This window comes from Melitaea cinxia, chromosome 11 (assembly GCF_905220565.1).
Source record: "Melitaea cinxia chromosome 11, ilMelCinx1.1, whole genome shotgun sequence".
NCBI lineage: Eukaryota > Metazoa > Arthropoda > Insecta > Lepidoptera > Nymphalidae > Melitaea > Melitaea cinxia.
The window spans coordinates 12530612-12545898 of NC_059404.1; the positions used below are offsets into that span (position 1 = coordinate 12530612).

Sequence of the window (15287 nt, forward strand, 5' to 3'; positions counted from 1 at the left end):
GTTTATAGGTGGCCTAAGCTCGTTTTTCAGTTTCACCACGACATCGTTATAACTGTGTTAAGCCGACTTCTGATTTGCCATTTATTAGCTGCTCTATAAATTACTTGCTAAATTGTTTTGATGAATTAATATCAAAACTATTTATTTTCGAATATATTCTGCGTTTTTTGTTCGTCGAAGTTTGGGAACACAATGTTCTAATTGATTAAAAACAAATTGACTTTTTAACCAATGTACATAATTATATTTATTGTAATTTCTTTAACTTAACACTAAATAATATAGTTTTTACTGATACAGCTTGAATGAAGTTAGTGTCAACGAACAATTTTTTGGTTTAAATATGAAGTAAGTAGGTACGTACACAGTAATATAAGATAATTAAATTTGTTGGACTTTATTTCATAAATTATTGTATTTTTGCCATTTATCCTACGGCAATATTTTTTATAAGTTTCGTAAAATTGTAAATTATTAAGTAAAGGTTAAATTACTTACCAATTATATTAACTGGACTATATATATATTGTATCAGAATAAGAATGTCTAAGTATAGGACAAACACCTATTCTAGTTATTTATTATGAAAAAAGTTTTGAGTTTAATATGCCACTCTAATTCACTAAAGATTAATGGATACACTGTTTTTAGGTATTTTTCTAAGGTATACAGGTATTAAGTATAAATTTTTAAGTCTCCACTTGAGTATGAGACAAGTTTTTAAACAAAAACAAATGAAAATTAGGTGATGCTGTCTCGAATTTCAATCCGTGTACTTTCGTTTTTTTTTTTTTTTTTTTTTTTATTTCAACCACTGAGACATCTAAAGTACAAATACACAAATGTATATGTGTGTTGTACGTATTGAAAACCTAACAGTAATTTGACCACCTTAACTTCACATCATATATTTTCGTGGTTTAAGTATTACAAGCCGCTCTAAATTTCACACTTAACAGGGATTCAATTACGTATCTTTATAGTATGTGACATAAATTTTCTTTTTGTGGGCAACTTAGTAAAATACTTACGAAAGCTTTGAGTTTATTTTTATATAAAACTTATTTAAAAATATGTTCTATAATTTTTGAAATATAGAGCTGTATATTATTTTGTCAGATTAGTTAGTAAAGTCTCTTTAAAAATAATAAAGAATCTTGAAAAAATGTTTCTAGGTTAACGATAACGAAAATGACAAGATGCTACGACTGATCATATTCTTAAGTAGCTAGACAATTTTTTTACGTTCCGTTAACACTATATAGGTAGCGAAACAAGAAATGGCGTAATGGTAGGAAATTCTTAATACAGTTTCCTTGGCCAATAAAGATATCGATTGTTAAAGAATAATTTACAACAAACTTTTTTAATAAGGAACTACAAAGAAAGGAATCCGTTTATTAATATATAGTTGAAAAGTTTTACCAAATAGGAAATTCTCTCTCTAGCAATGGTAAAGATTAAAATCAGTTGAACTCAATTGATTCTGAAATTAGAAGAATTGGCTTTAGAATTCATGTAAAAATTTAGATTTTGCGTTAAAATTGAATATGAATTTTTTATACAAGAGGCGAGCTAAGTCGACACTCTAGTAGTAAAGAAGAGCTGGCCAACGGACCGCTACTTTTAAAATTAAAATATAACGGCTGCGCTTCTAAGCTATTGTTCCGATTTTCATCTGAATTAATACAACAGCGTTCTCATTATCAAGTGGATGAGTGCTTCGAGTGCTCGTAAGTGCGTTTACACTTGCGTGGTTTCAATACAACGATCACTACGATGATGATCATATTTATGACTTTATGAAATAGTCCGACAACCCGCATTGGACCAGCGTGGATCCTTCTCGTATATGGGGAGACGCCTATGCCAGCAGTGAGATGTTAGAGGCTGAAGCGCGCTAATCGCGAAATAGTAAAATAAACGAACATAACTTTTTAGATCCAAAAGTAGTATGAGAAGGAGTTCTTTTTTACTTATGCTATTTTTCTTTTTTAATTGTATACGTTTTGTATACAATATATATTTTGTGTACAATAAATAATATTTTCGTTATAATGAACATATCACTACTGTTTCATTTATTTTGTAAATTTAAATAAAAATTAATTTTAATAATGTAGCACTTTCTCCAAATACATCGTCAAATCAAACTAAAGAGAAATAATTTTCTTAATTGTTAATTTATCATCGCTATGCAATAAATTATATAATTCAGGTCGTATATTAATTCATAATGTTTAGTTCAAACGTGAGCCGTATCTCAGAACTTGACGCTACGTTAAAATATATTGACGTTTTGAAATATATGATGATCTTGATAATTACAGAAATCGATACCGCTAAGAATACGATTAAAGATAAAGTTTGTAAGATAAAATTAAAGCTAGTATTAATTTAATATTTTTAACCACAGTTTTGTCTTTGGTACGGTAAATGGACGTCGACGGAATGTCAGATACAATTCCAAGTAATGTTATTATTTTCCTTAGAATTGGTAAGTTCTATTTTTGAAATTTAATTTTTTTACTATATTTAAATTTTAAAGTTACTTGATACCGAAAAATATTAAAAAGTATGTATATTAAATAAGATAAAAAAAATCATCAGTACAATTCCTTTAATTTTAAAAACTATATGAAACAGCCTGTCATCCAAGAAATGTGATTGATTATGTGTGTAATAACGTCAGTAATACCAATATATTATGGACGTTATATTGTAATTAATACGGTTTATATTTCGTTAAAAATAATTAGTTTTACGGAACAGGAAAATTCCTTTGGAAAATCATCGGGTTGCATTTGATGTTTCAATTTTAGATTGTTGGAAGTGAAAACATTATGACATGATTCAAAAGAATCCAATAAACGTTTTTGACATATGTTGTGACATACATGTCAATACACGAGTAGATGAGCAATACGAGTAACTCGATGATAGTATGGTATATCTAGTCGGTCCTTAGATTGTAGTGTTAAGATTGCATTCTGTTTTAGTTTACTATTTGGGTATCTTCATACTCTACATGTACAGAATATGTCCTTCCTGTATTGTTACTCCCAATACTGGAATGACATATTATTCTATGTTACCAAACTCGATCAAATGTTTGGCTTCGCAATGAGTTGATAAATTCTTATTTTCTTAAGCGTTGGTCTTGCCGACAATTGAAAAAAATTAACTTTTATCCAGTTGGCGGTTGGAAAGAAATCTACAACACTATAAATTAACATTGTAATTAACCGGTGCGTAGAATTTTTAAAGCATTGCGTAGCGTATTACCTTGCCTAACATGTAGGTAACTACTTGGCGAATGTCAGTTGTGTGAAAAGTTAGAAATCTCTCGGATGTGAAGATACTATCAAATTTGCAGGTTCAACTCGACAGATACCGTGTCCAATTATACGTTAGAAATAGGCGAAAATAAGGAATTAATGTTGAAATTCCAACTAGATGAATGAAGATATTCTCAATCAATATAGATTTATGATACCGTACACTTGAAACGATTCGCTGATAGCTTCGAAAGTATCCTGGCTATTCAAAATTGTTTACACGTACAGATGCTTGGAAAACCAAATAAATCTCATACTAAATATTATAAATCCGAAAACAGCTTTTCTGCTTGGAAGTTTATTATTATTTCAAAATGAAACCGCTAATCATAAAGTTAGCGATCTAGGGAAGGACACCATACTGCCATATAAAAGCAATCTAAGTTATATGACTTTGTCTTTCTTGTTTAAATGATTGTTTTATTCTTGTATTTTGCATTATATAAGAATCACCTTTAATCATGATCAAAATTTGATATGTTAATGAGTTGACAAAGTTTTTTAAAATGTTGTCCAAATTCTTTCAAATATTTTGAATGTAATAATTTACCTATTGTGTATAAGATTTCCTCCGTAACCTTTCTCTCCATATTATAGTGTGGAAAACCAGACACAGTAAATCTATCAACATTGTGTCATTCTTTCTATTTTTTGCAGTACACAAAAGTTCTCGCAAATACGCCAAACAAGCGAGCTATACATCAATGTATTCGATTAATTTAAAAATTATGTATCACACGTTTTTGTTGCCTTTTTTATTCAGTACAAAAAGTATGTTATTTGATAGACACGAGAGTCTCGTCGACGGAAAGCATCGATTTAAAATAGCGCGTTGTTCAATGTTATATTTACGATTGTTATAGATTTTATACAATAGAAATTATGTTACAATAATTTATTATTTTATTTATGTCATTTCCGATTACTACTGCTTATAAAAATTGATTTGATAACATTTTACAACCAATAAATACTAATAGTATTTTGATTATATGATCATAATTTAAAGATATTATTGTACCATAATTTATTTATGTCATACAGATAAACTTTACATTTTTAATTTTTATTTACGTACGTGCTACGTACCTTTGTAATGTTGGTACGTAATATTTACACTTACATACGTATATACCAATGTTATTAATGTTATAGGATTGCCTATAAAATAAATAAATACATAAATAGTGAAGTCATTTCAAAATAGTTTATTTATATTAATTAGCTACTTAGTGCTTATATTTATGTTATGTATGTATGTGTATTTATGTTAATATTTTTCGCTAAGTAAAAATTTAAAATAAGCTTTCTAAAAACAACTAATTAATCTAATCATATATAAAAGATTTCGATCAAGATCATCGCGTAAGTTAATATGAAACGATTAAGAAATGCCATTTAAAATGTGCGATAAAGAAATCCGTGTTTTCTGTGTCGCATAGCGAGCAATGTCCACGTGTTTACCGTTAACGTTAGCGACACATCCTACAGTCGCCGGTCGCTGGGCGTTCGCTACGTAGAGTCTTATACACACGTTTATACAAATCGCCTACACGATTTATAAAGGGGGCCATTGACGGTCAGTTCAACTGATCAGTTTAACTGATAAGTTTTGCGCGCTCTCCGAAATTTGATCGTGAGTGTAGAACCATCGCTCCAGAGTTTTAACTGACGACGCGCCACGTAAATCCATCCCGGCGCGTCGCGCCGAACTAGGATTGTTGATAAAATATCGATATATCGAAATATCGATATTTATTACTAATATTAATTTGATATTGAAATTTTAATATCGACACTCGATATTTTGAAGTAAAACTTCTTTACGCACACTTGACTTGGGAAGTAAGCTGGTAAATACGTACTGAGATTGTTACGAAAAGTGTGATCAGGCGAGGCAAACGGAAGTTGAGAGGGACACATTAGTTAGTGAAAGTAGAAAGAGAGACAGACTTATGTTTCGTAACGCTTTGTTTTTTTTTAAGTAAATTTTTATTATTTTATTTTTTCTCGTCAATTATTTAAACTAGAACATCCCGAGTAGAAATTTTTTCGTCTTCCTTAGAAGGACCGGACCAGGCATGCCTGATCAGGACTAGATAAGGCATGTAACGCAGATGATTGGTCTGGACCTGATCAGGATGAGACGAGATTTCCTGATCTGGACCTGATCAGGAAATCTCATCTTATCCTGATCAGCGGGTTCGGTTCGGTCCTTTTAAAAAACACGAATGTATATTATTGAAAAAATTGTTTAACAAAAAAAAAAGCGAATTGATATAAATATGTATTAACATAATTATTATAATATTTATTTCCGTTTATTTTTTCCAATGTATTTTTTATTTATGTTTTTACTTTAAATCTTAATTATTTTTATTTATTTTTATGTTATTAATTAATTATTATTATTAATTAAATTTTATTTATTAACTTCTAATGATTAACTACTAACTACTATTTCCTATTACTTACGACTGCTCCACTGTGTAGAAATGGACTCCCTGCTAGATTGTCCTGATAACTGTATATATATAACTGTATATATAACTGTATATATATAAGTGCGCTTAAAAACATTAATAGCGCAATTCAGGCTCAGTTCGCGTCATTTCTTTCAGGCCATCCTGATCTGGACCGGACCAGGTCCTGATCCAGTATGCCTTACCATACTTGGTAAGATTTTACATCAGGCTAGCCTTGTCTGGACCGGACCTGGTCCTGATCCAGTATGCCTTACCATACTTGATTATATTTTACATCAGGCTATCCTTGTCTGGACCGGACCTGGTCCTGATCCACTATGCCTTACCATACTTGATTATATTTTATATCAGGCTATCCTTGTCTGGACCGGACCTGGTCCTGATAGAGCTTGCCGGATTAGGCATGCCTTATTCTATCCTGATCCGGTCCAGATACATGATCTGGTTGAGCCTGACCTTTTTTCTACTCGGGATAATGATAAGTTTATTATGTTCTAATTTAATCCACTAACTTCTTCTAATCTACTGAACTTTATTTACACTACATTATTTTTTTAACCGACTTCCAAAAAAGAGGACGTTTGCATTCGACTGTATTTTTTTAAATATGTATGTTACTTTAGAACTTTTGACTGGGTGGACCGATTTCGACAATTTTTTTTTTAATCGAAAGATGTTGCGTGTCATTTGGTCCCACTAAAATTTTTGAGATCTAACAACTGCTTTTGGAGTTATATCTAATAATGCGTTTTTACTTGACTACTTTTTCGTCGACCTACGTTGTATTATACCGCATAACTTTTACTGCGTGTACCAATTTTGATGATTTTTAATTTAATCGAAAGCTGGTGTTTATTATGCGGTTATATTTAAATTTCGTCGAGATCTGATTACAACTTTTGGAGTTATCTTTGATCACGCGTATTTACTTGACTATTTTTTTGTCTACCTACGTTGTATTACTTGTCGATGTAGTTGAAGTCGGTTTTTTTTTCGTTTGCGAGCAAATACTATTATTTTTTTTTAGTTTAGTTATTTATATACTAGCTTTTACCTGCGGTTTCGCTCGCTTTGAACCCATTAAATAAGTAGAGAGATCTTATTTTTCGTAAAATATATATATTTTTATAAAAAGTATTCTATGTTGCTCTGATACCTCCAAGAATATATATACAAAGTTTCATGATGATCAGTTAAGTAGTTTTTGCGTGAAAGAGTAACAAACAAACACATTCACATTTATAATATTAGAAGTAATTGTCCTTAAACGAAATGTAATTTTCGTAGGTGATTCTCCACGCAGAGAAAAAGAAACAACTTCATCCTCATGGGATAGACATGAAAATATGATATTACTCTTGAAAAATTTGTCCAATGACTTTTTGTCACAATTTTTGTTACCTACATACCTGCTGAATTAAAGCAGTATTTAGATCAACCAAATATTTCAAAGTCATTAAATGCACTAAAAATTTGGATTGATAGTAAATATTTTACTCTGGTGCTATCGGAAATAGCTGTTGAATACTATTTAATCAAAAAACAAAAAATAAAGCTGTTAAATATTCGATTTCTTTTGCTACATCTATAGCATTTGAACGAATTACTTCTTTAATCAATCTTTTAGTGCCTAATAATCGTAATAGTCAAACAACTGCGCATATAAAACAACGAGTATTTTTAAAAACTCTTGCTGAATATTAGTACACATTATTGTTTTATTAAAATTGAACAATAATTACTTAGAATCTTACATTTTAATACACTTATAATTTAATTTGTTTTACAAATATACTGAATTATAAACTGTGTAAATTATTTTTGAGCCGACTTATGTTTATTTATTTTTTTAAACAAAGGCGATTAAATCAAATCGAAAATATATCGATATATCGATATTTTAAAAAATATCAACAACCCGACGCCCAACTGCCGGTGTGTGTGTGTAATCGTCATTCCAACCAATCGCGTCATTTTGCTCGCAGCGTCCGCGGTGATTGAGAGTGTACTAGTGTAGTTTTTGTATTTAAAACGTCGGTGACAGTGTCCCCTAGACGAGTCATAACGACAGAATTTATTGAAAAATATGAAAATTCAGAATGTTTGTGAAAAACGGACGAAAATTATAACATTTAAAAAAAAAGTTTTATTTTACACCTACTATTTTTTTTAATACATATTTATAACATATACACACGGTCGTTTCTTCCTACAGTAATCAATGTAATGCTTGTGGTATAGGTAACTGCCGGCTGATGTAGATACTTTTTTTATAAATACATATAATTAACACTTAGAAATAAATAAATACATTTATAATTAATGGCATTGACGACACCGTGCATGATCGATTGCCCATTGACATACTTATTACAAATGAGGTACAACTAATAATAAAAACTTTTCATATAAAATTATAAATCATTGTAGACCAGTATATGGCAACAAACAGTAGCCGTTTAAGAATTAATGTTTCTTCTTCTTAATCAGAATCCATTTTTTTTTCTCGACAAAAATAGGTAATACCGACACGTCCTTTAAACAGCCCGGTCGGACGAAAACTGAAGGGCTGGAGTGACGCCAGTCAATGGGCAAATATTTCAACTGACGCGAAAAACTGATCAGTTGGACTGATCAGTCCAACTGATCAGTTCAACTGACCGTCAATGGCCCCCTTAAGTTTGGTTTTTTTTTTGAAATTTGTATATCGAACGTAAATAGAATAGTTTGTTTATGTGAGTAAAGAACATTGATTCTGTTTGTCGAATATGTGTATGACAATCTGATTTACAGAGTTAGGTAAGTAAGTGTCAGGTAACTTCGGTAAAGTGTAATAAAGACGTACCAACCTTGTTAAAGCAATTTTTATTAGGGAGTGTAGTTTTTAGTTAAATGCCAAGTATAGATTTTAAAGTAGTTATTCTAGCTAAAACAATTATTATATATTGTTCTGTTCTTGTCGTTGGTCAGCTGTAAGCATGGAGTTTTCAAAATTTCGGTACTGTTGCAAGCCTTACAAGTACACTGGAGTTGTTTGACAAATATATGTAGATAACCATAACATATTCAGTTTTAAGGCTCAATCATATTCTTTGCGTTTGTCCGCGAACTTATTTTATTGTGTTCGTGAAACTTTTACAAATGTGCGTAAGCTTACACAAACCTAGGTTCGGTCGTGCGTACCCGCTTTTAGATGCGTATGTTTCGTACGCTTCCAGTAATACAACGGAACGCGTACGGTAAACATTTTTTCGTTTTTATCTTAGTTACATAATTAAGTGTTATTAGTGTCGGTATAAATGAATCTACGTATGTTATAAAAGTTTTTCCTTTTTATAAAAAAAATATTAGAATTTTTTATAATAAAAAATTGGGATAAATATTGAAAAATTAAGAAGTATTTTAAGGCTTAATATTATGATTCGAAATTTTGTGTCTTTTAGCTCAATTATAAATAAAAGTTCTTAAAATGTCTATGTTTATATCTAAATATTTATAAATAATACAGTTGAACAATTGAAACATATAGTATATATTTACTAAAAATAAAAAAGTGTGAAAAGAAAATGAAACAATGCATGTAATACTTATATTTTAATTTGATAAAAAAAAAGAAATGAAGAATTCGGCAAAAAAAAGTCGTACAACAAACTTGTATACATAAAATGAAATCAAAACTAGACTCCGAAGTCGCTCAACTCTCTTAAAACAAGATATTTCATTATTAATAGAACATCTACCATAAAAATGATATAACTTATTATTAATAAGTAAAAACTCTTTGCAAGTAAGTGTAGACGTATAGTTTACGTTTTAAATTATTACCAATAAATAGACGCGAATATTCGCTTGCAAATGGCGTTTAGAATAATAATTAATTAGGAGTTTCTTAAGTCTTCTTCATCTTCACTTTCTATCGATAGTTATTTGGGTCGAGCGTGACTATTTGATTTCGCTTACACATTGATGACATTTACGTATTCCACGAGAAAGATGTTTATCGAGAATTTTATCAAGAAGCTATATCGGGTATGACGTTAAAATTAAATTCACTACAAACGGTGACGTAGGTTCTGATAAAGTGACGCCTTTCTAAGATTCTAAATCGGTTTGTAACAAGGCAAAATTTAGTGGTCAAATTAAAAAAAAATGGTACTAAATTTATTTCATATGTTATAAAGAAGATTGGTTATTTCATAACATAATACTTATGTAAATTGTTGGTCATTTTGAGTTATTGACATTTCGCATAAATCATACCTAATGCTAGTCAGTGACCGTGAAAGTTTAAAAAGTTATGTGACAATGTTATTATCAATTTATTTATTTATATATTAATACTTTATTGCACAATACAATATAGAATTGTACAAAAGACGCGCTTAATGCTAAAAGCATTCTCTACCAGCCAACCTTAGGACGTACAAGAGCAGACGTTTGTAGGTGTACAAAATCGATTACCAGTAAAATTCAGATAAAGAAGAAAAAAAGGGAGGAAATATAGAGTAACGTTAGTGGCTTAGTATATACATGAGCAAATAATTTTCAATCAATATAGCAATACAATGCTTATAACTAATAATTTTAGTTACAGAGTTAAAAATCAATTCATTCATTAATTCACGGACGAATAGGCGTGTAAATTAAAAAAGAAAAATTACTTTTCGCCATGATATAAACATTTCGTCATCGAAAATTATTATTTTGTAGGTTCTCATGTAATTTTTAACGTACCGCCACAAAAATTTTCGAATGGTTCATTGTTTAAAACATTAATATCTCGCAGTGGACTCGCAGCGTGTTTCTTCGAAATCTTGTAAACGAATTTAAGAATTATTTCTTCAATACAAAAGACAATTTTCGTATAATGGAGCCATATACTTCCCTTAACATGTTTATTTATGTTTAAAAAACATCGCCGTCGTTTCGGGTCCATTGTTTATTGAATGGGCGTCCAACTGATTCGATTTACAAATGCTTCTCGGGATTCGAGCAGTTAACATAATTATAAAAAATTAAAAATACGTTTTATACTTGATCATATAATCTAGCTGTTATGTTTTTGTCTTATTATTTGTAAAAATATTATCTCTTACAAATATTAATTTGATATGATATTTTGTTGAGAATATCTACTTTTATCGATTAATGACTTAAACAGCTTTTGCAATGAAATTGTTTCCTATTTTTGTAATTATTAATTGATTTTGAAAAATCGTTTTAAATTAAGTACGTACTAACTAGCGAGAACAATATAAGGAAGCAGAAATGTTGCTCAATAATTTGTAATTGTTTGATTTTCAACTTCATGATAGTAAAAATATAATTGTTTCCAGGTAATTCGAATAGTATCCGGACGTGTAGTGCGAGTGTGACATGTTCAGTGTCGACGTGACATCGCGCAGGTGACAATAGTGGTTACATGCCAGTAAGCGGATGATGCCCGCTTGGAAGAACACGAGCCGGCGGAAAATTGACTGGTTGGTTATTTACTTTCTATACAAGCACACTAATAATGAAAAATTAAGCCTTAATCTTGGGAATCACAGATTATAAAACTTGACACTCTATAGCTAGCTATTCTTTATCTAATGATAGCTTATTTATTATGAAACTTTAAGGCCTATAAAATGTTAAATTAAACAATATTTCAACATAACCATTAAATGTACCAATTAAACAATATTTTATAAGTATTAAAATAATACAGTGAAAATGTGTGTGAATTAAACGTGTAAGGTTTTCCATAATGCAAAATGGATTTTACTTGCATTTATACGCAAAAATTGCGTAATCATCCGGCGATCGAGTGCTCAGTATATTGATTGCCAGCTAATCGCTTGTTGTTTATAACATGCACATTTAAAATTAAAACTATTGGGAAAACTAATAACAATAAAGTAGACAAATGAGATTTAATTTCACAAATACGTGTTTTAAGTAGGGTTTTTACTAATTTTATGTGTGTAAGGTAGGTTTATTATGTTTAGTATGTATCCCATGTACATGTGCACAAAGAATGACGAAAAGTATCGATACATCTTACTCCCATGTACGGGACCAGTGTTTTATGAATATACACACTTTTATATAGCTTTTGTCGTATCTGTTACTTCGTATATAAATTCAAATAATAGGTACCAAAGACCAAAGGAATCCTTTCATGATCAGTATATATTAACTATTTGATTGTTTGTACGGAATTAATTATATTATATGAAATATTATAAATAGGTTCTAATAATTTTTAATAGGCGTGACGGGTAAAACGTCACGAAATAGCGTTTTTATTAAATGTCTCTATTGCACACACTCATGTGTGACTTATTAATAAAGTCTTAAAGGTCAGCAAAACCATATAACTTGTTGAACTACAATAGTTATTCTATGAGCGAGTGTTCGATCACAACACAATGCAATATAACTGCTTCTCACTATAATCTCGATGCTGTTTATAATAATTTCAAATGACAAAGCACATCTAGTGATGAAATTCGAATCGATTTTTATTCGATTCTGATGTATTCGATTATGTATTCAACACAATTTAAATGCAAATAATAAAATATTAAATTGATATTGAAGGAAGATAAATTCAAGTATATTTACTTATTTTACAGACACAACATTGGTAAATCGTAATAACATTACGGGTATAAGAAGTTACACAGCTGTACATATAATTCAGTATGATTTGTTCTTATATGTGTGTACAACATTTATTATAATATATAACTGAGGTAGGGCACAGCAGGAAATTTCCTGTCCAAAATATGAATATCACAGTAAAATAATACTGCTTTTAAGCAGTGTTGTGTTCCTGTGGTGAGTAAGTTGACCAGAGGTCATGAGGGACTGGGGGTAGAGTCAGCAACGCACTTGCGATGTTTCTAATATGTTGCAGGTGTCTGTCTATAAGCTACGTTAATCGCTTAACATCAGCGACCAGCTAACCGCTTGTTTGCCGACCTAGTTGTATAAAAAAAAAACTATACAATAGATTATGTGCAAATGCAAGTATAGGTGCAAATTATTTTAAAACGTGGTGAATAGCTGAGCGTTAATTAGAAACTAAAAATAAATTAATTAAACAGACAAAAGACACGATGTCAAAACAACAAGTTTGCAGTTTAAGTTTATTATGTATTGCTTATATATTAACTAGCAGACCTCGCAAACGTTGTTCTTCCATATGTTATTAGCCCTCTTAATCGCTCCCCTCTTATAACTAAGGAAAAATAGATGTCGGCCGATTCTCAGACGTAGTAGAGACTAGTATTGTAACTAATATTGTGACACGAGAATTTTATATATAATATATTATATATAGTTATTATTATAAGAATTATATGCCGATGTCAACAAATCAACTATAAGTGCGCTTAGTGTAATTAAATCTCAAACAATTCGAGTGAGTCCTAAAAATCGATTCGATGAACTCGTAACGAAATCGTATTCGATTTATCAGGCGCAGCTAGCGAGATCATTATGCGATGAACACCTGTTATTACGAGGGCATCATTTTAAATAATAACCACAGTATCACGCAGCACGTTACGGCGATTTTTGTACTAACCACCCCAGGTAACACTGTAATTGATTTAAAGTGATAGGTAAATAATATGTCGAAATATTAAGACTTTAAAATATTAGTAAATGTCTGTTTTTATGTACAGCTTTCAGTGAACTATAGGTAGGACTTTAATTTTGACACGTTACCAGCTTAAAAGCTTATTAAAAGCAGTTTCTTAACCGACTTCAAAAAAGGAGGAGGTTACTTAATTCGACCGTATTTATAATTATATATTTATTATGTGTGTTCGGGCTAATTTATGAATCGATTTTGATAATTCTTTTTTTGTTGGAAAGGAGATATAAGGAATCCAGGATCTGATAATGGACTCCCAGAGAATTTGAGGGAAACCTTCGAAAATCGTAGTGACGACTAGTGCGTTTGATTTTTCGTCTACTTACGTTGTATTTCTTGTCGATGTAATTAAAGTCAGTTATTTTCGTTTGCGAGCAAACACAACTATTTAGCCATATAGGTACTGCTTTTGTTCTTCGATGCTATGTGCGCTATTATCGCTTATTTATTAATTTTACCTAAAAAAATGTTTGAATCAAGTGGAAAGTAGACAGTATTATATAATTATACTTAATTTTTCAATTTTTTCGAAAAGAAATATATTTTTTCTTGTATTTCTAATAAATTATCAATATATCTAGAATTCATACGCATAACTAGAACAGGTAAAATGTTTTTAATATCTTTTATCTTATCCGAAATAATTTTATTGGAAGTCAGATAAGGATAAAAAATCACATAACATTAATCTTGAAAAGGTCAAATAAAAAAGGTACGTGTTAATATAAGCAATATAATGAACTGAAAAATCGAAATGCGTTTAAAAATTCGACGAGCAGGCCGCCATAAATTTGTGAATTCACCACAGATTATTAAATTCATTTTCGCATGCATTCAGCCTAAGGCTACTTTCACGTGGTGCTCATAATAGCCGGCGAATATTTGCAGTTCGCTGCGTTCCCAGACTATATATTTCCTAATTTAAAGATAACCTTTCATTGACCGCATGCCGCGGCTCTGTGCATAATCGCCTAACAGAAAGCCAGTTACCATGTAAATTTGATTGATGAAAACGACTTGCATTCTTGTCCGCTCTTTCATTACTGACGGTGTATGCAAAAACGAATGTGAAATTGTCTTTATGAATTAACTGCAATATTTTTTTGTAATTATTTTAATAACTATTGATGGTGTATTAATGTACTGTGGTTTTATGGTGAGACGAAATCGATACAATTATCAGTGTTTAATTATTATAGTGGGTTCGTAGCGGTCGTTGTTGGTCCACAGGAGACCGAAGATCTCAAATCTGCCCACGTTGCACATTTCTGAGAAGATGAACTCTTTTTCGCTTAACATACATTTAATTATACCATCACTAATTTATCTATATACTTTATTGCACTCAAAAAATAGATATAAAACATACAATAATAGAAAAGTTTATGGCAAAGGTGGACTTATCTCTTAAAGAGATTTCTTCCAGTCAACCCATGGTCATGAGTAAGTGTTTCATATAGCGAGGCAAACAGTGCGAGAAGTATTCATTCAGAAGAAAATAAAAAATAAATAATAAATATTAAAAAAAACAAAGAAAAAATAAATAAAATAAAAGAATTAAATTTATATATATATATACAAAAATGCAACATACTACATATTAACAAATACATATAAAGATACATACCAAAATACAAATATACTTATTTATATTAATTACGTAGCATTTTATATCTTGATTTTTCAAATTTAAAACGTAGACACGTTTTCAAATTTAAAAATAGCTCAATAATATTGCTTTCAAAGGTTATGTTTTATTCACTTTTGGCCCTAAATGGTTAAACTAGGAATACTTATTACAAACGTAATAACGCG

The 15287-nt window shown here is 30.3% G+C and overlaps 1 protein-coding gene across 1 annotated transcript in view; it reads left to right on the forward strand.

Annotated features, from left to right (window-relative positions):
- The first annotated feature begins 343 nt into the window (after positions 1-343).
- The window catches only part of LOC123657622 (cuticlin-1), an 86282-nt gene continuing 71338 nt past the window's right edge, over positions 344-15287 (forward strand). The window contains exons 1-2 of the mRNA XM_045593143.1: positions 344-348; positions 1569-1733. Coding sequence (XP_045449099.1) covers positions 344-348; positions 1569-1733 — 170 coding nt within the window. The remainder of the gene's footprint in view (positions 349-1568; positions 1734-15287) is intronic.